This window comes from Camponotus vicinus, unplaced genomic scaffold (genome assembly GCF_025532165.1).
Source record: "Camponotus vicinus isolate PSW18456_S1 unplaced genomic scaffold, iyCamVici1.0 SCAF_6, whole genome shotgun sequence".
Taxonomy (NCBI): domain Eukaryota; kingdom Metazoa; phylum Arthropoda; class Insecta; order Hymenoptera; family Formicidae; genus Camponotus; species Camponotus vicinus.
The window spans coordinates 19227180-19249917 of record NW_028141978.1 but is presented as its reverse complement, the minus strand read 5'-3'; the positions used below and the strand labels follow the sequence as shown (position 1 = coordinate 19249917).

The 22738-nt window shown below is 35.6% G+C and overlaps 1 protein-coding gene across 3 annotated transcripts in view; it reads left to right on the top strand.

Moving 5' to 3' along the window:
- Nucleotides 1–22738, top strand: part of LOC145973431 (protein expanded) — a 530479-nt gene that overhangs the window by 290616 nt on the left and 217125 nt on the right. For all 3 annotated transcript variants that reach the window (XM_083102792.1, XM_083102793.1, XM_083102791.1), the window contains one exon: nucleotides 17122–17201. In XM_083102792.1, coding sequence (XP_082958918.1) covers nucleotides 17122–17201 — 80 coding nt within the window. The remainder of the gene's footprint in view (nucleotides 1–17121; nucleotides 17202–22738) is intronic.

The following is a 22738-nucleotide window of genomic DNA, read 5'->3' as shown; positions in this document are numbered from 1 at the left end:
ACGAAAATGGCGACGGCGACAGAACGGCCGGGTAACGGACGGGACCGCGTACGTGACTCACAAATTAAAGAAGAGCAACCTCACCGACACACTCGCTCCTGCTTCTAGAACATAGTCCTCGGCTCCGTACACTCCCAGTGGTTCTTCGACAAAACTTATAACAACGAACACAACAATCACACGACTTCTCTTAACGAGTGCTCGCGCCAGAATGTCTGTCTGGATCCAGGATCGATAACGGCGTCAATCCTGCGCGCAGGGGTGCGCGGATGCGCGGCCAATCGCGCCATTACACGAAGGATTTCGCGGTGCCCCGCGACAACGCCGAATCGAGGATCGTAACGGCCCCGATAATTTAGATCTTCCAAATTTGTGACGATCCTTTTATCGACGGTCTTTTCCAGCCAATCGTTCGCCCTCTGTCCTCGAAAGGTAGCGCCGACCGGGCCCTGTAATCCCGGACCTAGGCAGCCGTTTTTAGAGATGTTCTTCCTCCCGTTGCTGGGGCGAACGCCACCCGTGACTCTGCGCTGTCCTGACTCGAAGATCCTTGGACGTTATCGCAGCATTGGCAATTACTGCTGGGATTGAGACGCCGATTTGTTTGGCGAAGGATTCCTCCTCATCCTCTTCTCGATATACTTCGACGGGTTGCCCAATCACAAAATGATACAAAAAAAATAATAATTAAGGACGCGAAATAACAATTATCGCTCGTCTCTCCAGAGATCTCGATACGGCTCTCGCTATCTTTATCTGGCGCGGCCGCTCGGCTCGCGCCGCGTTAAGATTTTCGGGGCGAATGGACGCGCGTCGGGACGCCGGTGTGAAGTTAGCACCTCATATTCAAAAATCGAAAGATTTATTAAGAGTTCTATTTGCACCCCAAATAGTTCTATAGTTCCTGATAGTTTTAGAAATAGTTCCGGCGATTTACCTAAAGAAATTGCATTTTGGAAATATGAGGTGCCAACTTCCCGGTGGCACCGCAACATGCGAAAAGTTCCATTTAAACTATGCAATTCTATAGTTCTCGAAGAGTTCTATAGTTCCTGATAGATTTTAACAATAGTTCTGACCGCTAAATATTTTTAAATAATTTTTTAATATTGAAATCGGCATCTAATCTTTCGCTAAAAACGGTCAGAACTTTTACGCCCTTCACTCTACGGCTTCGAGCCTTAATACTTATCGAGAGAACTTTTCGGGTGATATTTAGTAAGCAACGAATAATTGCAATAAAAAATTAAGACATTTTCTCATTTTTAGTTTTAAGGCACATGAAAATTTCCAAGTCCAGAGGGATTGAAATTTTTCTTATTTCGGCGTTCTGATAACAGTTCCGTTTGCACCCCGAAGAGTTCTCTCGATAAGTATTAAGGCTCTGAGTCGTAGAGTGAAGGGCGAAAAAGTTCTGGCCATTTTTAGTTATTGGCTCTTAAAATTTCTAAGTCCTGGGGAGTTGGAATTTTTTTTCGAATTTCGGCGTTCTGATTACAGTTCCGTTTGCACCCCGAAGAGTTATCTCGATAAGTATTAAGGCTCTGAGTCGTAGAGTGAAGGGCGAAAAAGTTCTGGCCGTTTTTAGCGAAAGATTAGGTGCCGATTTCAATATTAAAAAATTATTTAAAAATATTTAGCGGTCAGAACTATTGTTAAAACCTATCAGGAACTATAGAACTCTTCGAGAACTATAGAATTGCATAGTTTAAATGGAACTTTTCGCATGTTGCGGTGCCACCGGGAAGTTGGCACTTCATATTTCCAAAATGAAGAGCAGCACAATTCCAAAAGCAAACAGTCTCTCGATAATGTGTAGTTCATCTCTAGAGCTTTGTATCCGAAACACGCAAGACACTGCCCTGTCTCCAAGATTTGAATTATCTTGCTCAAGTGTGGATCCTTGCGTATTTCGCTTGCGATGTGCTCTGCTCGCACCGGTAGCTGCTTGATCTGGTGCATAGCAAAGTGATCAAATCCAACGCCATGCTGTATCTCTCTCTCCTCCTGTATAGACAATTTATGAATTGTATTTGTTACCAATGGTAAAGGCATTCTGGAACAATAATCGGCGTTTACGTTGGCTTTCGTAGGTTTATATACAATATCGAAATCAAAATGGGAAAGGTAATCCGCATAGTTCGCCATTTTACTAATACATAATACAGGAAGAGATTTCTCCGGGTGTAGTATCTGCGTTAAAGGCTTATGGTCCGTTATCAATGTGAAATGACGGGCGTAAACATAATGGAAAAACTTCTTTATAGCCCATACTATGGCAAGCGCTTCCTTGTCAATTTGTGGGTACCGCTGCTTCATAGGCGTCATCGTGTGGCTTGCGTAAGCGATTGGACGCTCGGGACTGTTGGTAAGCCGATGAGACAATACAGCTCCTAGACCTGTTTTACTAGCGTCTGTAGCTAGTTTCAGTGGCAATTGCGGGTCATAAGGCATTAAGACCTGGGGCGATATCAATGCATCCCTGATATCTGTATATGCCAATTCCGCTGATGTTGTCCATTGAAAAGGATGTGTGTTTAGTATGTCCCGAAATGGACGACTCCTGCTAGATAGGTCTGGAATGAATGATCCGTAATACGTTGCTTTTCCCAGAAATAATTGGAGCTCTTTTGGATGGCTTAGGTGCATCTCTAATCGCTCTAATATGCTTATCGGATTTGTGTACTCCCTGCTATTTTATGACCTAAAAATTCCACTGTTGGGGTAGCGAAAACACATTTATCACGGTTCAATTTCAGACCGTTGGCCCTCAATCGACGAAGAACTGTATCGAGGGATGACAACAGGTTCTCAAAATTATCTGCAAATACCAGTATATCGTCAAAAAAATTAAGCACATTCGGAATGTCTCTCAGAATTGCTTCAATTCGGCGTTGCCATACTGCCGGGATGTTGGCTGCTCCGTATACTGCCCGTGTCGGACGAATAAGTCCGTGTGTTGGAATGTTTAATGTTAATGCATGACTAAACTCCGCGTCAACCGGTAGGTGTGTATACGCGTCGGTAATATCTAGATGACAAAAAAGCTTTGCATCTTTCATTCGGTTGAACAGATACTCTGCCCTGGGAATAGGATATTCGTCTATGACAATGCGTGGATTTAACGTTGGCTTATAATTACCTGTAATCCTCAATTTACCGTTCTTCGTAACTATGTGTGTTGTAGAGGCCCACTCAGAATGCTCTACTTTTTCGTAGAATCCTGATGCAATTTTAGCATCGATTTCCTTGGCATATGCATCGCATAATGCTAAGGGTACTTCCCATGCGCGGGCAAAGACGGGTGTCGCTCCTGGTTTAAGATGGACCGAAACCGGTGGTCCTGCCAGCTTGCCCGGTCTCGTACTAAATATATCTTCGTAATTCATTAAGAATTGATCTAAAAGAGTCTTCTGTTCCGCGACGAGACTAGGTGTCTTCGTGGTTATCGTGTGAATATGATCCGTCGCATCAAAAAGTTCGTGAAACTTTATCTCGTGCACAAATTGAGAGATCCATTCCCTGCCAAAAAGTGAATCAAAATTACCATCAACGACATAGAGATTCAGTCTCCGAGAAGTCGTCCCTATCGTAACTTCCACGGGTATGCGTCCGATGCAAATGATGCGGTGCCCAGTGTAACTGGCAAAACGTCTGTCTGTTTTGAGTAACTTGCAACTGGGTTTGATTAAATGCAAAATTTCCTTACTCACAATACTGCAAGGCGCGCCTGTATTTAATTCCATTTCTAGATCTTTGCCGTCAATCCTTACCGTAAGCATACGTTTAGGCGAAGTTTCAAGTCTATTAATTTCACTTAGTTTGTCCAAACGCTGCACAGTGTCGATCCTGATTGAGTGTCGGTTGTGACCTGGTCCGTTGTTTCTGCAGGGGCTTGAATTTGCTTTGTCGACTTACAAACCTTGGCAATATGCCCTTTTTTACTGCAATTATGACACACAGCCTCTCGGAACTTGCACTCGTAGCGAGCGTATGATCCACCGCAGCTTGCACAGATGCGTTCCTTTTTTTCAGTACTTCGTTTGTCGCCTTGTCGTTGAAAACGCGGTTTTCTCTGCTCATTACGCTCACGAGGTTGTGATTTCTGGTGTGTGCCCTTCTTTTGTCGCTTTACTTGTAACGGTGCGTATCCTAATTTATGCATGGCTTCGGATGTGATTCCTACTCCGGCAACCTTAACCTCATTGCTGACGTCTCGCGTGGCTTCAAGCGTGTGCGCGATTTCGTATGCTTCTGCGAAAGTGGCTGGCTTTTTAGCAATAATCTCGTCACATGTTTCACGTAATAAAAGTCCATGTATAAATTGTTCGATCAACATCCTGTCAAGGAACTCACCGTATTCGCAATATGCAGAGCCCTGTCTAAGGCGTAGTGCAAAAGCAGCAATAGTTTCTCCCTTTTGTTGTATGATGTGACGGAATTTAATACTTTCCACAAATTTATTTCTTGCGCGGTCAAAGTGGCTAATTAATGTCGAACGTAACTCGTTATAGGTTAGGTCTTCTGGTGGCCGCGGGCTGATTAGAAACTTGAGTGCATTATTTAACTCTCCGCCCATATATACGCGAGCGTAATTTGCGTGTTGTTCTTCGGGTATCTTACTCAATTGGAGGGCCCAATCGAATCTCTTAAAATAATCTTCAACTGAAGATCCTTCCACCGATCGGTATTCACTAACTGTGAGCGATGGTGGCTTCGGGGACTGCGACGCCAATGTCCCACCAGTAGTACCTGCATTAGTCGTTGCTTGCGCCGCGGACGACTGGATGGCGCTGACCATCATGCTTATGATCGCTTGTAATAGCTCTGGGGGAACGTCCATCTTGGATCTCTGGATCTAATCCTTGTAGTAGTCGCAGATTCGATGATTTTCGGATTTTGCCACGAATTCGCTCGTATTCCTCTTGAGCTTATGAGATCCCACTTCTGACACCAGTTGTTGTATTTTCACGTGGGAAGGGAGATTAACGGTGGCACAATTATGCACTGATCGTACGCTTTATTCTTTAAGAGCGTTTTACAAAGAGTGGAAGACATGGACAAAAGACTGACTGCGTCCACGAGAGAGAGAGAGAGAGAGAGAGAGAGAGATCCCCACTCTTATGGCGGATTCTCAGTGTGCATAACAATAAAGTCTCATACACAACAATAATGAAGTTTATAAAGTTTATTTTCTGTTTAAATTTATTTTAAATTAGCTTGTTTTCTTTTTCATTTTGCAATGTGGTTCAATCTCTTTCTCTTTCAAGTTATAAAGTTGTTAAAGTATATAAAATATCTCTATTAGTATATTCAAACATTTTGTTAAATAAATTAGTAATATTTATGTATAATTATTTTATTTAAAACTTGTATTATGGAGAACTATTTTTACATGAATAAAACATTACCTTCAGCAAAATAATTTTTTATTACAAATATCTATACACACACACATACACGAGAAGATAATACAATAATACATAAATGTAATGTACAAATAAAAAATATAACATAAGAAAAATGTTATGTTATCGTAACGAAAATGTTTTTAAATGTAAATGATTCTGAAAAAATGCATTATATACTTATGAAGCATTGTAACATTAAGTTAATGCTACAGTATTTACTATTAATTTTTGATGATTATAACATATTAATTTTTAACTTGCATATTTTTTTCATGCATTATTCTATTTCTTTTGATATTACCTAATTCAACTCCAGCTTGTATTATATCAAATACGGCATTTTCTACATTTGGATTTTCGACACATTTGGATATACCATAACTTGAATCTCATTTCTTAAAATACAAATGTTATGAAGAACACAACAAGCTAATATGACTTGTGGTATTTTTTTTTATATCAGTTAGAGGTAAGCAATCTAATAAAATACGAAATCGTATTTTTAATAATCCAAAAGCTCGCTCTATGGCCATTCTAGTTGAAGATAAACAAAAATTGTAATTTTTTTGAAGTACTGTGAGGCGACCATTATCTCTAAATGGAACCATCACATGCGGATGAATTGCATAGGCAGCATTTGCTACAATATGAGTATCAAGAGGAAAGTGTTCATTTGGTACCTGAATGTAATAAGCAAGTGCAGAATTTCTAAATACTCTCGCATCATGTACTGAACCAACATGTCCTGCATAGCAATGAGTGAATATGGATTTTGCATTACATACAGCTTGCAAATGAATCGCATGAAATTGTTTTCTGCACATGTATGAAGCAACATCTTCTTTTGGAGTTCTAATTTTGATGTGTGATCCATCAAGAGCTCCAATTACATTTGGAAAACCTCTTACTTTAGAAAATTCTCCAATGGTGCGATTTACTGCATCACCTTTTGGCCATTGAATGAATTTTGGTGCAAGACAATGTAAAAAGAAGTTATTCGCCTTACAGCTCTGAATGCTGTTGCTTTTCCAACACCAAATTGAACATGTATTGATCTATTAAAACAAACATGTTATACAAATCTACAAATAAATAACAATACCAATTATATTACAAGAAAAAAAGCAAATATCTATAAGAGTCTGGAGTAGCCAAAAACCATAATGTTATCAGTAGCTGTTTTCCTGGATGTATTTGTTTTCTTCCTGTTACGTTTGTTTGACACAAAGCTGGCCCAATCAAATGTAAAATCATTTCATATGTTTCAGGAAACATCCTGCAAATAATTAACATAACAATTTAAGACTAACTATAATAAAGTGCAATTAATTTCTGTATAATTGCTGTTTAATTTTCTTTTATGATAAAAGAAGAAGATTCATGTTTTTCAAGTAGCAGTAATGAAGAAAGTAATTTTTCTTAAACTTTTTTAAAGTAAATTTTCAAATAATAAAGAAAAAATTCAAACCTACGAAGAAAGGCTAACTTTTTGTGCAACGATAATATCATATAATATACCTGAAATGTTCTTTAAATTGTTGTCGTGAATATCCTGGTACAACTCGTTCAACATAATCTGTTAATTTTTCGCAAGGAATATTCTCTCCTCTTGTATTTTCCACCATAAGAATGACATATAAAATTAATATATCAGTCTCTTCATCACTTGAAAAATCACTTGAAAATTCATTACTACTGTTACTTGAGGAATATGATGGTCTTCTTGTTTTATTATAAAAGAAGAAACATTTATTGTCGCAATTAATTGCGAATTAGTCAATTTTAAATCGTCATCCATGTTGCATGAATTGCATGAGATTTGTTCCGTTACTAGAGGTACATGATCCATTCCTGAAGAAACGGAACGGGCTCTGCACTTCATGCTCTGCATTGGACACTCATGCACTTCATGCATGAAACGGTATGCACCTTAATTGATAGTTTCACATGTAATATAAAAAGAAAATGGTTAGATAAGTATATATTATTTATTTAAGAAATAATTTTAAATATATAAATAACAAATATACTTGTCGTATTCACTTCTCGTAAACCTCGTGAAGCAAAAGATAACGATACACGATACACACAGTAGCGGCCACTGAAAATATATTAAAAAAGCGGCAAATCAAAACTGATAAAATACATTTTATATTTATATTAAATATATATGTTGTTGAATTGTTGTTGTTGTTGTAGATATAAGCAAAAATAATTAATTTTTATTATTTTAAATACATAAAAAATAGCCATCAACAATAATACGAAATATATATGAAAAATAATATCTGCATAAATGATATATGTATAATATGAATAAATTTTTGATTATATTTATTGATTTAGAATATTAATGTTATTATAAATGAAATGGCTATAATATGAAAGAATTAAATTTAATGATGTATTAGAGGAATTATGACTTCTTTGTTAGAATGTATTAATTTAAAACATTTTCCTTGTACTTGAGAAGAAGGAATTATTATATTATTAATGGCAGAATCATTAATTACAGAAATATTTAAATTTTTTTAGTTGCATGGTTTTATAAACAACGGTTTTGTTGTAATGAATTTATCACCACAAAATTTCAAAATTTTGTTTAACATAAACATTTTTTTTACTATTAAAATTGAATTATCTTTCAGAAAACATACATTATTTGGTTTTTTAAAAGAAATTATATTCTGGAAACTCTACTAAAATAATTCTAGATTTAAGTTTTGAATAATGAATAATGGGATATGATTTCTTAAATTCTTTTACATTTGGACATTGATTTTCTTTATTAATTCTATTAACTAATTGCTCAAGAGGTTTAGATGAATTTTGAACTTTAAGCTTTAAAATTCTTAAATAATTCTCAAATTGAAAGCAGCTAAATCTATCTAAACAGCCAAAAGTCTTCACTTCATTAGCTAAATGTAATAAGTTATGAATATTATATGACATGTATTGTCGACCATACAAGTCCTCATAATGAGAAATGAAATAAATTAATAAATTATGAGCGTATTCATTTAATGTAAAACATAATTCCGGATGGCATAAAATTCTTATGGCTATACTTAAAGTAAGAAAATGTTCGTAATATTCTGCAGACATTACTGACTTTAGAATTACAGGGCCAATATATAATAAAAATAATCTTAACTCCGTAGCTTTCCATTTGTCCACTTCGTGTAAACTACGGGGCAGTCGCGAAAATTCATATGGAATGAATCTTCTCAAAGCTAATAATGTTTTAGAAAGATAATTTTGATGATCTTTAGAAAATCGTACATCTTAAAACCTTTAGTCCAAAACTGAAGGAGTCTCTTCATTACTCCTAAACATACTAAGTGCATATAATCTATTGCAACTTGCGAAATAATATCATATTAATTTTCAGTGATTCAAAATAGATAATCCAATATGATGTTCTTGTTGTTTTTTTCCGAAATGATTGATCTGTTCTCAATGGACAATTAATTTCAGGGAAAATAATAGAATTAATATATTCTCCTTCCTGCACACATTTACTGCAACCAAAATAACCTGAATGACTTTTTGTACAAGTTATAAATGCTCTTGCTGGAGCATCACAAACAATTCCTTTAACTGAAACTTTGCAAATTTTTCCATCGTAATTAATACCATTTTCCTCAAGTAAAATAAGTTCACTTTTAATGGACTTAAATACTGATTTGTATCATTTGGTTTTGACATACCATGGTACACGCCAGCGGCAAATGGTTTTGTACGGATATTAGTAAAAATAAAAATTAAAATAGGCCAAAATTGACTCGATAAACTATTTAATATTGATAAACCATCATAATTAATTAATATATCAATAGTATTTGGACATACCTTAAAGTACTTTGCTATTAATCGTAGAAGACCATCCACTACTTTAAAATGTATATAAGAGCTACCTGCTATTTTCTTGATTTCTCGTGTAGCGTATTTTGGGGTATGCATTAGAGTCTGAGCATCTCGAGGTAATGTGTTATGACCACAATCACGTAGTATTTGTAGCAATGAATTAACAGACTTTTGTGTAATATTTTCTTGCATCACCCATAAAAAAAATCTATCACGTAAATTAGAAGTATTTTCCTCAGATGTTCGTAATTCATTATTAACTTCAATTAAATCTAAATTAATGTTACTAAAATTCACATTTTTCTTTATACTCTCATTATCTGTAGTTTTTACTGGATCAACTAAATTTGAAGAAACATGCATTGAAAAATTGCATGTAAGATAATCTTCGATTAAAGGTATAGAAGTGACTGCAGTATTGTTTTCTAGACTACTTGATATTTCATCCCTCAAGGCACAAGTATTTTCAGCATTGCCAGAATTATCAATGCTATAAAACTGTATTCGTGAACGAATCAGTTGATTCTTTCTCCGTTTCGATGTAAAACGTATATCTTTCGGTATCTTTTACTTATAACTTAATTTAAATCTACAAAAAGATATTATGATATTTTAATTAGAAATCATGCACAGTAAAAAATAAATTTCTGTTAAATAATTGTAAAAAGAATAAAAAAGTAAAATTATGATACTATTGTAATATAATACTTAAATTGTTTTGAGCATATACAGGGTGGACCATTTTAACCTTTAATGAAGAATAACTCGAAAACCAAGCCCGGGAGAGAAAAATGTTTCAGACAAAAGTTGTTTGGTTTCGAGGGGGCCATAAGATGGTATCATTGGTTTGACCTTGAAGAGTTATTTGAAGGTCACATGAAGGTCACCTTCAATTTCTTAAATGGAACCTACTATTTGTCATTGCATATTCTTGTAGCTTATCCCGAGAGCTTTCCAAAACACTATAATTAAGTACCTTTTCGTTAAGTACTTTTTAAGTTATGAGACTTGAAATAATTTCTTAATTTTACATAAACCGTAAAATATCTTGTAAAATATTCATTTTTCGATTATCTTACCTTAATACTTTTATGTACAAAATAATGAGAGGAATCAATTGGTGTAAAGAAAACACATAGTTGTTTTTAAGAAAAAATATGGAATTGTTAATTGCAAATTACATATTTTTTCTTCAAAACAACTATGTGTTTTCTTTACACCAGTTGATTCCTCTCATTATTTTGTACGTAAAAGTATTAAGGTAAGATAATCGAAAAATGAATATTTTACAAGATATTTTACGGTTTATGTAAAATTAAGAAATTATTTCAAGCTTCATAACTCAAAAAGTACTTAACGAAAAGGTACTTAATTATAGTGTTTTGGAAAGCTCTCGAGATGAGCTACAAGAATGTACAAAAATATATAGGATGTTCCATTTAAGAAATTGAAGGTGATCTTCATGTGACCTTCAAATAACTCTTCAAGGTCAAACCAATGATACCATCTTATGGCCCCCTCGAAACCAAACAACTTTTGTCTGAAACATTTTTCTCTCCCGGGCTTGGTTTTCGAGTTATTCTCCATTAAAGGTTAAAATGGTCCACCCTGTATATACAGGGTGACCCATTTTAACTTAGGCAGCCAAATAACTCGAAAAATAAGCAAGATAGAGAAAAATGTTTTAGACAAAAGTTGTATGGTTTCGAGGGGGCCATAAGATGGTATCATTGGTTTGACCTTGAAGAGTCATTTGAAGGTCACGTGAAGGTCACTTCAATTTTTTTAAATGGAACATCCTATATATTTTTGTACATTCTTGTAGCTCATCTCGAGAGCTTTCCAAAACACTATAATTAAGTACATTTTCGTTAAGTACTTTTTGAGTTATGAGGCTTGAAATAATTTCTTAATTTTACATAAACCGTAAAATATCTAGTAAAATATTCATTTTTCGATTATCTTACCTTAATATTTTTATGTACAAAATAATGAGAGGAATCAATTGGTGTAAAGAAAACACATAGTTGTTTTTAAGAAAAAATATGGAATTGTTAATTGCAAATTACATATTTTTTCTTCGAAACAACTATGTGTTTTCTTTACACCAATTGATTCCTCTCATTATTTTGTACATAAAAATATTAAGGTAAGATAATCGAAAAATGAATATTTTACAAGATATTTTACGGTTTATGTAAAATTAAGAAATTATTTCAAGCATCATAACTCAAAAAGTACTTAACGGAAAGGTACTTAATTATAGTGTTTTGGAAAGTTCTCGAAATAAGCTACAAGAATGTACAAAAATATATAGGGTATTCCATTTAAAAAAATTGAAGTGACCTTCACGTGACCTTCAAATGACTCTTCAAGGTCAAACCAATGATACCATCTTATGGTCCCCTCGAAACCATACAACTTTTGTCTAAAACATTTTTCTCTATCTTGCTTATTTTTCGAGTTATTTGGCTGCCTAAGTTAAAATGGGTCACCCTGTATACACGGTGAGTCATTTTAATCTATAATCCCAATTATCTCGTTGGCAAAGCATGACAGAGAAAAAATTTTCCCACAAAAGTTGTTTGTTTCTTTGGGGGCCATAAGATGGCACCATTGGTTTGATCTTGAAGAGTCATTTGAAGGTCACGTGAAGGTCACCTTCAATTTCTTAAATGGAACCTACATTTTCTCATTACATATTCTTATAGCTTATCTCGAGAGCTTTCCAAAACAGTATAATTAAGTTAATTTTCATTAAGTACTTTCCGAGTTATGAGGCTTGAAATCATTTCTTAATTTTGCATAAACCATAAAATATCTAGTAAGATATTCATTTTTCGATTATCTTACCTTAATACTTTTATGTACAAAATAATGAGAGGAATCGATTGGTGTAAAGAAAACACATAGTTGTTTTTGAGAAAAAATATGTAATTGTTAATTGCACCGGCCGGTCCGGTGAGTTATGTGGGACTCGAGTACCAAGTCGAATTACCAACACAGTACTCCCTACCCACTAAAAACCCCTCTCTTTCGCGAATTTTCTCTAACACTGTTTATTTGACATCCCGAAATCTGTTTTCACACAACACTAAAGAATAGTTATTATTACCTTGTTCGATGTATTGCTGTAATTTCTTGAGAAATGAATTTTCCGATAGATCGTACTTCTACTCAAATTGAACGTAGATATCACGTTCTAAGGAACAGAGATCCACACTAAATTATTAATCGAAAGTTCTTTTTTCTTTTATAAACTGTATTCTTTTATAAACTTCAACATAATCACATTCATTCACTCACTCGATAAGACGAGAAATTTACCAATGACTCTATCACTAATCACTATCAATCACTGTCGAATAATCACTGTTGGCAATTAAAAACCACTCGATTAAAGAAACACACGCGTACATACGTTATTACACGACGCGACGACGCGACAACGCGGCGATATTTACCCGGCGACAGCAAACAGTTTTTGGTTATGGTAGGTTACGGTAGGTTAAGATACTAACAGCGCTGTCGAACGTGAACATGTGTTTGATTGAAAAACCTACCATAACTTGTAACGATGCATCCCGATGCATCGTTCCGATTCCCGGCAGAACACCAGCCGGAAGCTGCCGCCCGGCAGAACACCCGCCGGGCAGAGGCAGGGGCGCGGTGCGCCCACCTTTTTAATCCGTTAATCGTTTAATTACGGCCCAGAGCCGTTAAGGTCTCAAATCGGCCGAATACCGCCGATCATAGCCGACGTGGCCCGAACCGCCGACCGGCGAAAACCCGCGTTCGGCGCACAACCCGAACCCCTCCGAACGGGCCCGACCGCACCGTTTCCGAAAAACCGTTCGGAAGGTGTTATACCGCCGCGCGCCGACGCGGGCAATTAGCTGGTATAAAAAGGGCTCATTTCGGCATCTAATAACCATTCTCCTGATCCGCTCTTAGCAGTAAGCTACAGAGAACGATCCGAAAATCCTACCGAGCACCAACTACCACGGACGAAAGGTGGAGAGAACTCCGTCTTGGCCGAGTGATCTCGATTCCACGATACAGGTGCATCCATCTAATCCTGCAGCTGGGCTCTCACGGAAGGTGGAGCTCAGAGCCGCCCCGAATCGAGTGCTCTCGACCCAGCTGCAACGCGAATCCCATCTTTCGCGACGCGATTCTGTTCCGCGCATCAGAGTTGCCGCAGCGCAAAGCGCATTTCGTTGTCACGGCCTCCGCCGCCGTCGTTAAAGCGCATTCATTTATCGCGGCCTCCGCCGCCGCCGCCAAGCGCATTCGTTTGTCGCAGCCTCCGCCGCTGCCGTTAACCCATATTCAGTTATCGGCGGCCTCTGCCGCCGTTGTTAAAGCGCACCGCCTGAAATAAAATCGAACGCCGGCTTTAAGCTAAGCCTCTGGGAATAAATATTCCCACGAAAGCGACCGTCGATTCCGAGAAACCGAGGATTCTTGGAAACGCGGGGATTCCCCGCGGAAAAAGCGTTGCAAAAACCCACGCTGTCTCGCGCGTCGTAAACACGACCAGGTGTTCGAAACCGAGACCGGATCTCGAACGGAATTGCATTCACGACGTTTGCCGATTACCGCGTTAATTATAATTCAGCGAGATTAACACACACACACACATACACACACACACACACACACACACACCACACACACACACCCACTCTGTACATTTATACATTACATTTATACATCGTTACAAATACATACATTCAGTCACACACATCGCGTATTTTCTTATTAAGAACCTTACACCGGCGATCTATCCGCAGCACGAAAACGACCGAAAATACGACCGTTACAAACTTACCATAACCAAAAACTGTTTGCTGTCGCCGGGTAAATATCATCGCGTTGTCGCGTCGTCGCGTCGTCGCGTCGTGTAATAACGTATGTGCGCGTGTGTTTCTTTAATCGAGTGGTTTTTAATTGCCAACAGTGATTATTCGACAGTGATTGATAGAGTCATTGGTAAATTTCTCGTCTTATCGAGTGAGTGAATGAATGTGATTATGTTGAAGTTTATAAGTGAATACAGTTTATAAAAGAAAAAAGAACTTTCGAAATAATTTAGTGTGGATCTCTGTCCCTTAAAACGTGATATCTACGTTCAATTTGAGTGGAAGTACGATCTATCGGAAAATTCATTTCTCAAGAATTTACAGCAATACATCGAACAAGGTAATAATAACTATTCTTTAGTGTTGTGTGAAAACAGATTTCGGGATGTCAAATAAACAGTGTTAGAGAAAATTCGCGAAAGAGAGGGGTTTTTAGTGGGTAGGGAGTACTGTGTTGGTAATTCGACTTGGTACTCGAGTCCCACATAACTCACCGGACCGGCCGGTGAGTATGCATAAAATGCATTTTCCCCTCTCTCGTTAAAAAAAAACCAATTTAAAAAATAATAATAATTAAAGCGAAAATGTAAATAATAATAAAAAGTAAATAATAATTGAAGTAACAGTAAAAATGATTTCAAGTGAGTGAGCAAATGAGAGAGAGAGAGAGAGAGTGAGGGAGGGAGGAAGGGAGAGAGAGAGAGAGAATGAGAATGTATGTATTCGCATGTGTGTGTGTCGTATGTAGCGATCAGTTGATCGCAGCAGGCGCCCCACGTAAGCACCCGCGTCTGACGGTGAATCGCGCCACCCTTGCCTGCCTCTTGTAACCGACCCGTCATAAGTTAATTACTTCCTTTAGTAATTCAAAATCTAAGCGTTGGACGAAATTTTGCCAAAGGAAAAATCGTCTTAGAATTGACTCAAAAATGTGTCATTTTAAGGACAATAGGGTTATTTTGAATCACCCTGTATGTGTAATAGCAAAGAAATCAGATAATTTAAAATTAAAAAATTTATTAATAATTTGAGAAAAAAAATATATATATAAATAATTACCTCATGTATTGAATGACACACGATAATAGAATAGATCACAACACGTATCAATAATTTCTTCTACTTATTGGATCACACTGACCGAAAGAGAGAAACGGATCTAAATTTTTACTAATCAATTAAAACAAGTGTAATAAAAGAATAAGTGTAAATACGTTTAGAAGGCAACGAACTGTGAGTAATAAAACTGTTGGCAAAATGGCGAGCCAGCCAATTTTTTCACACATGCGCAGCAAATACACGGCATGAATGTCGCATGAATTTATTGCAGAAACATATTCTGAATGTAACATTTGTAATGTTACATTTATAATTTATATATTATATAACTTATATGTAATTTTATGGTAACTTGGTTATGTTACTTTTGAATAACAATTTACATTACTGTTATATTACATAAATGTAAAAAATATAATATTACTTGTTACTTCAGAGATATATAACTGTTATATTCTGTGTTTAGTGGGAAGTCTCCTATTTAGGATCTCTTCCTTTCCTTTGCCCCTCTCTACCAGGGGCTTCACTCTATGGTTTCCATGTACTCGATAGTTTTTATATCTCATCTTTTACCTCTCCTTGCTCTACTTTTATCCCTTTTATAATAATGCTTCTCCTCCTCACTTTTTTCTCCCTCTCTATCAAACTTCTTTCCAAGGCTTTCACCCTACCATTGTAGGCTTATCTCCATTCCCTCTCTACCTTTTACAACTTTCTTTTCCATCATTTCCTCCATTCTCTTCATTCTCTCTTCTAATCCTCTTATTCTCCTCTCTATCTCCCTATATCTCTCTACACAACTTTTCCCTAAAGACTCCATTCTTTCTAGTAACTCCTTTTTTTCTTCCTCTCTTTTCTTTCTTCTTCTCTTAAATCTTCCATTTCTTTCTTTATATCAAACCCTCCTCTTATTTCTTTTTTCAGTTTCCTAATTAATCTTTCTATCAGTTTTTCTAAACTTCATCTTCTGCTCTTATTTCAAGAGCTCTCATAGTCTCTTGTTTCAAGAGATCTCATAGCCTTTTTATTTCTTAGAAATACTTCTTCCTCTTTTTCTGCCTTCCTCTTTCACATCTCTTCTAATATTCCCACACTTTCACTTCTCTCCCTTCCACCTCCTTGCTACCCTTTTTATCTATCCTCTTTTTTCTCCGTTTTTCATTTCCTTATCTCGCACACTTCCTATTTCTCTATATTCAAATGCGATTTGAACTTATTCGCTCTACCAGTTCACTCTATTTCTCACCTACTTCTATAGATGTCTTCACTTATCAGCTTTGCTTAAATCTGCCTTACTATATATCCTATTATCTATGCTAGCTCAGCTCAACCGATACTCAACCTTTTTAGCTCTCACAGTTCTATTCCCTAACTTCTGCACTCTTGTATATCTTTCTATACCTTCTCACTTCACCGTACACGCCTCAACACACTCTTACTCTCACACTTTCTCTTAATCGTAACTATAGCCTACAAAATCACACATTTATTCCCATGTGTCAACTGTTAAGCTACCGAAAATGGAAATCTATATAGTCCATAATACAGCAATGTTTTCATCTCATGAATAAACAATATGCTGAAATATACTTCCGTCATTTTTGAGAAACAGATCTTTAAAGATATTACTCATTTAAGAATTTGCTTTAAAAATAAATGACACAAATATATCTTTTATAAAATAACTTTTTTTAGTAATATCTCTCAATTTTACATTTAATATATTAAATAATTTTTTCATAATTATGTTTTTGCGAATCAATACATAAATCTGGAATTACATTATTTATTGCATTATCTATTTCGAATACTGTTTCGAATTAGATCATCTAAAATAATTTTAAATTAACATTTATATAGCAGTAGGTTTATATAAGAAAAATGAATCTTAAAATAAACGAATCACTTTACTATTTCAGATGGCGAATATCTCTTTGTGGATCCCGAGAATAAACTGAACAAGTATGCCCCGAAGAATTGGCGAAATTCTCATACATATGTAAGTAATTATTTTGTTTGTCATTGAGAAGGATCCAATAATTTGGAAACCGCTTAAAAAGATTATAGGTCAATCTTTATGTAATATTTTTTTAAATTAAATATGAAGAATTTGTATAGCTTGCAGCAATAATATAATTGTCATCAAATTATATCTAATCTTATAATGATGGTCGAGGCGGTAACGCCAGGGATAGGTATAGCGCAACTATAGTGCCAAAGACCAGAGCTTCTGGTTATTCAAGACCTCCGTGCGTGATGAAGAATCACACTCTACAAGAAGTGACCATGTAGTAACAGAACACGACGGATATAGACCAAAGAAGGTCGATAAATAATCCTTCGAAGTGAGGCTAGCAACCTGCTAAAAAGAAGAATCCATAGATGCTCACAGACCCACGCAATGCCTCGAATACGGACAGTCTATAAAGATGACGACACGGCAAAAGAACAGGAACAAGCGATTAAAGAAAAAACGATAAGATTAGGAACATGGAATATAAGATCATGGAATACAAAGGACCAGGAGATCGTTGAAGAGATCAAAGAGAAAGATTGACATCTGCTGCCTTTCCCAGACGAAAAAAAAGGGAAAAGAACATCAAAAATAGAGGACATCCTGATTAACAGCGGAAAAGAGAAACAGCAAACGGTAGTGGCCGAAGTCGGAATACTCCTCCACGAAAAATTCCGCCAACACATAGATAAAACTGATTATGTAAATCCGAGAATTGTAAAAGTAAAATTAGAAATGGACAACGAGCCCTTGCATTATAAGTGTATATGCCCTGGACATAACAAAGCCTTTTTTTTTTGTGACTCAGGGGAAATGCTTTATGCATACCCTCGCTCTCAGGGGAGAGGCGAGGGTTATGTGGGACTTCCGGTTGTGCCAAGTGTTGGCAATAGCCGGTCTACCCACTAAAACCCCTGAGGTGGCCTTCCTCGCGCATTGGAGGGGCAGGCGGGAACTCGGAACTCGTTGTTGCGATACTTCGAGCTCCCGACCGTGGGTCCCCTCCGCGCTTGGGACCCGGCGACTTGGTTTTTGCGCCTGCTGCCGGGTCTCCTTCCCGGGGAGAGTGATGCTGCCCTCCCCTTATTCCACTTTGTGGGCGAACGGGTCCACCGTTCGCCCACCTTCCCCGGGTACCTACTTTGGACATAACAAAGCCTAGAGAAGAATGAAAATGTTTTATGAACACCTACAGGAACAATTGGATGCGATATCAAAAAAAAAAATCATAATATTAAAAGGCCTAAACGCACGAATAGACAATGAGGCAATATCAAAAATAAAACAGAGATTCAACGAAGAAGACCACAATGACAACGGGGACTTGTTGATCGATTTCTGCACGTACAACTCTCTGAGTGTAAACAACACATTTTTCGATCATAAGACACAACCCAAGTACACGTTCGAGAATATACAAGGAAGAAGATCCATGATCGATTACTCACTAACAAACCGCGAATTCAATCCAAGCCAAATAATAGACGTTAGAGCCCTGGATACCCCGGACATAGGAAGCTACCATAAAATGGTAATGTGCAAAATAAAACTAATTCTCGGGAAGAGGAAAAATCAAAATACAAATACGAAAATAAGGATAAGAGTGGAGGGTGATTTGACTGAGGAAATAGATACTACGACAGAAATAAGACAGGGCCATTTCTTAAGCCCAATGTTTTTCAATCTTATAATGGATAAAGTTATCGACAGGATCAAGCCGCTATCAGACCAAGTTAGGAGATAAAAACGTCAACATCTATGTTACGCACAGAAATAGAAGGGCGCATGATAGAACAGGTCATGAACTTCAAATATCTAGGCATGAATATTTCCAATAACAGAAACATATACCTCGATGTAAAACAACAAGTAATATATGGCGCAAAAATATCGGGAAGTCTCAGAAGTGTAATATGGAAGAATAAATATATGGATACAAAAAGTAAGGATATACAAGACCATCGTAAGACTTGTGATGACTTATGGAGCGAAAGCAAGAGCGGATACGCGTAAAACAAAGCAAATGCGAACAGCTGAAATGACAACATTGAGGTCGATAATAGGAGTAATGAGAATGGACAGAGTGAGAAATGAGGAGGTAAAAGAACAATGCGGCATCATGGACATCGTCAGATTTTGCAAAAAGAGGAGAAGAGAATGGTGTGAACATGTGGAGAAAGCGGAGGAGAACCGACTGATTAAGGTAGCAAAGAACCAAAAACCGACAGGGAAGAGACCAGGAAGACCACAGAGAGAATCCCTCGCGTCATCAATAGACAGCCCAAATGCGTGAAGAAAAACAGGAACTGTCTATATAAAAGAAAAAGAAGAAATAATTTAACTAAATATAAAATAATAAATTGTTATAAAATCTATTTTATATATACACTACTCAAAAAAAAATAGGGAACACTTTTTGTATCCTAAAACTTGGGCTATTTTCAAACCGCTGAAACTCGTCGAAAAATCATCATAGATAAAAAATTAAAAAAGCATTTTAAAGCTTGAAGTTTCAATTTTAACGCGCGGTTGACGATTTTTAAAAATATTTTTATCTTCCTTATTCTGCTTTAAAAAAGAACACATTATTTAGTTCCTTAAAATTATGTACTTTTAAAGGACGGGGGGGACATTCGGCGGAAAATAAACTACCTTTAAAAAAACCTTACAAAGGTAAGAAAATACGCCAAGTACATAAAAAATATTGTACCTTGTACGAAACAAAATGTTTAATAAAAAGTCCTTAAAAATAATTTACAGTAATTTTCCCTTACAAAATCATTTTTCTAAAAAACAAAACCTCAATAAATAATTTTCCTAAAAAAATATTAAAAAATAAAATATCAAAACTAAATATGAAATCAATAATTACTGTTAGCCAAGTACTTAAGAGCAATTTGTAAATTTGATATAATATTTTCCTGGATCGCGTTTACATTACAAACAAATATATCCCTAATAAAATGTAAAATCCTAGACATTATGTAATTAAATATTTAATCTATATTTGATTACGATCCAGGCACATCAAGTTTTCATAATTTACTTCGATTTAAAGACTGTGCGATTTAAAACTTGCGTAAAACGTTTTTATTTAAATTATATACATTATATACATTATATAAAAAATGTTTTAGTAATTAAAGGAATCCTAATTCTCATTTAATGTTGATTTTAAATATTTTAAAAATCAAGTTTCTCTAAATAAATATAAAATACGTTTTAATTTCTTAGGGAGAATTTATGTATAATATTTCTACAATATAAATTGGTATTTCATGGAAAATATTATATCAAATTTACAAATTGCTCCTAAGTTTTGGCTAATAGTAATTATTATTGATTTCATATTTAGCTTTGATATTTTATTTTTTAATACTTTTTTAGGAAAATTATTTATTGAGGTTTTATTTTTTAGAAAAATGATTTTATGAGGGAAAATTACTGTAAATTATTTTTAAGGACTTTTTATTAAACATTTTGTTCCATACAAGATACAATATCTTTATGTACTTGGCGTATTTTTTTTTACCTTTGTAAGGTTTTTTTTAGAGGGATATCACATCTTTTTGTAAAATTTTATATCCTTTCTGCAAATTAATTTTTGGGGGAAAATTTTTGTAAATTATTTTTAGGGATATTTTTTTACTAAACGTTTTGTTGCATACAAAGCGAAATATTTTTTATGCACTTGGCGTATTTTTTTTACCTGTAAGGTTTTTTTTAGAGGGATATTACACCTTTTTGTAAAATTTTATATCCTTTCTGCAAATTATTTTTAGGGAGAAAATATTAGTGAATTATTTTTAGGAGTTTTTTTACTTTTAAAAAATGGTACTGTACGGTACATTAGTCTTTCTATAAGTCATAACTAAGTCATAACTAGTACAGGTTTTATATTTTTGTGGCACATTGTTTCTGAAGTATTAGATTTTACCCCCAAGGGGTGGTTTTTAACAATTGTTATTATACGCTTAATTAGTCTTTTTACAAGTCATAACTAACAGTACAGGTTTTATATTCTTGTGACACACCGTTTCTGAAATATTAGATTTCACTCCCGAGGGGTGGTTTTTAAAAATTGTTATTATACACTTTATTAGTCTGTCTACAAGTCAGAACTAATGGTATCAGTTTTATATTTTTGTGACACACCGTTTCTGAGATATTAGATTTCATCCCCAAGGGGTGGTTTTTAAAAATTGTTATTATACGCTTAATTAGTCTTTCTACAAGTCATAACTAACAGTACAGGTTTTATATTCTTGTGACACACCGTTTCTGAAATATTAGATTTCATCCCCGAGGGGTGGTTTTTAAAAATTGTTATTATACACTTTATTAGTCTGTCTACAAGTCAGAACTAATGGTATCAGTTTTATATTTTTGTGACATACCGTTTCTGAGATACTAGATTTCATCCCCAAGGGGTGGTTTTTAAAAATTGTTATTATACGCTTAATTAGTCTTTCTACAAGTCATAACTAACAGTACAGGTTTTATATTCTTGTGGCAAACCGTTTCTGAAATATTAGATTTCACCCCCGAGGGGTGGTTTTTAAAAATTGTTATTATACACTTTATTAGTCTATCTACAAGTCAGAACTAATGGTATCAGTTTTATATTTTTGTGACACACTGTTTCTGAGATATTAGATTTCACTCCCAAGGGGTGGTTTTTAAAAATTGTTATTATACGCTTAATCAGTCTTTCTACAAGTCGTAACTAACAGTACAGATTTTATATTTTTGTGATGCACCGTTTCTAAAATATTGGATTTCATCCCCAAGGAGTGGTTTTTAAAAATTATTGTTATATGGTAAATTAGTCTTTGTAAGAAACCTTAACTGCGTAACCTTAACGGCGTAGGTACCATATTTTTGTGATGCATCATTTTCAAGGGGTAGTTTTTGAAATTTGCTTTTATAAGGGATGGTTTTTGAAAATTGTTACTGTACGATAAATAACTTCTTTTTTAAATTTTATTTAACAACGGAAGTTCCGTATTTTTACTGTTTCTAACAATAAGATATTAAATTCCACCTCGAAGGAGTAGTTTGGAAAATAGTTACTGTACGATAAATTAATCTCTCACACGTACATACATACATACATATACATATCACACGTGTGTACGCGCATACACACGTATGATTTTGTCTCTGAAGGCATATTTACATTCTCGAACGAATAATCGCACATAAGCGTTGCAAACACGCCTTGAGGGACAAACTCGCTTTGCGTGTGCATGCGAGCATACGTATGTGATCTTGAAAATGGAGAAGAACGAAAAATGTCACAATTCTAGCATATGGTTATCATTTCTCGGGACTGACTGCACCGATTTTATTCAAACTGGTCGCAATCGAAAGCTTGTATTCATATTATATCATAAAAGTGCCGTTAGATTTTTGATTACGGCTTTAATTTCTGATATATCTTAATTGAAAATTTCTTAGACTTAAAATTCCGGATAAGCTACTTGGTAGCGTCGCGTCAAGAGCAGTGACTCTGAATACTC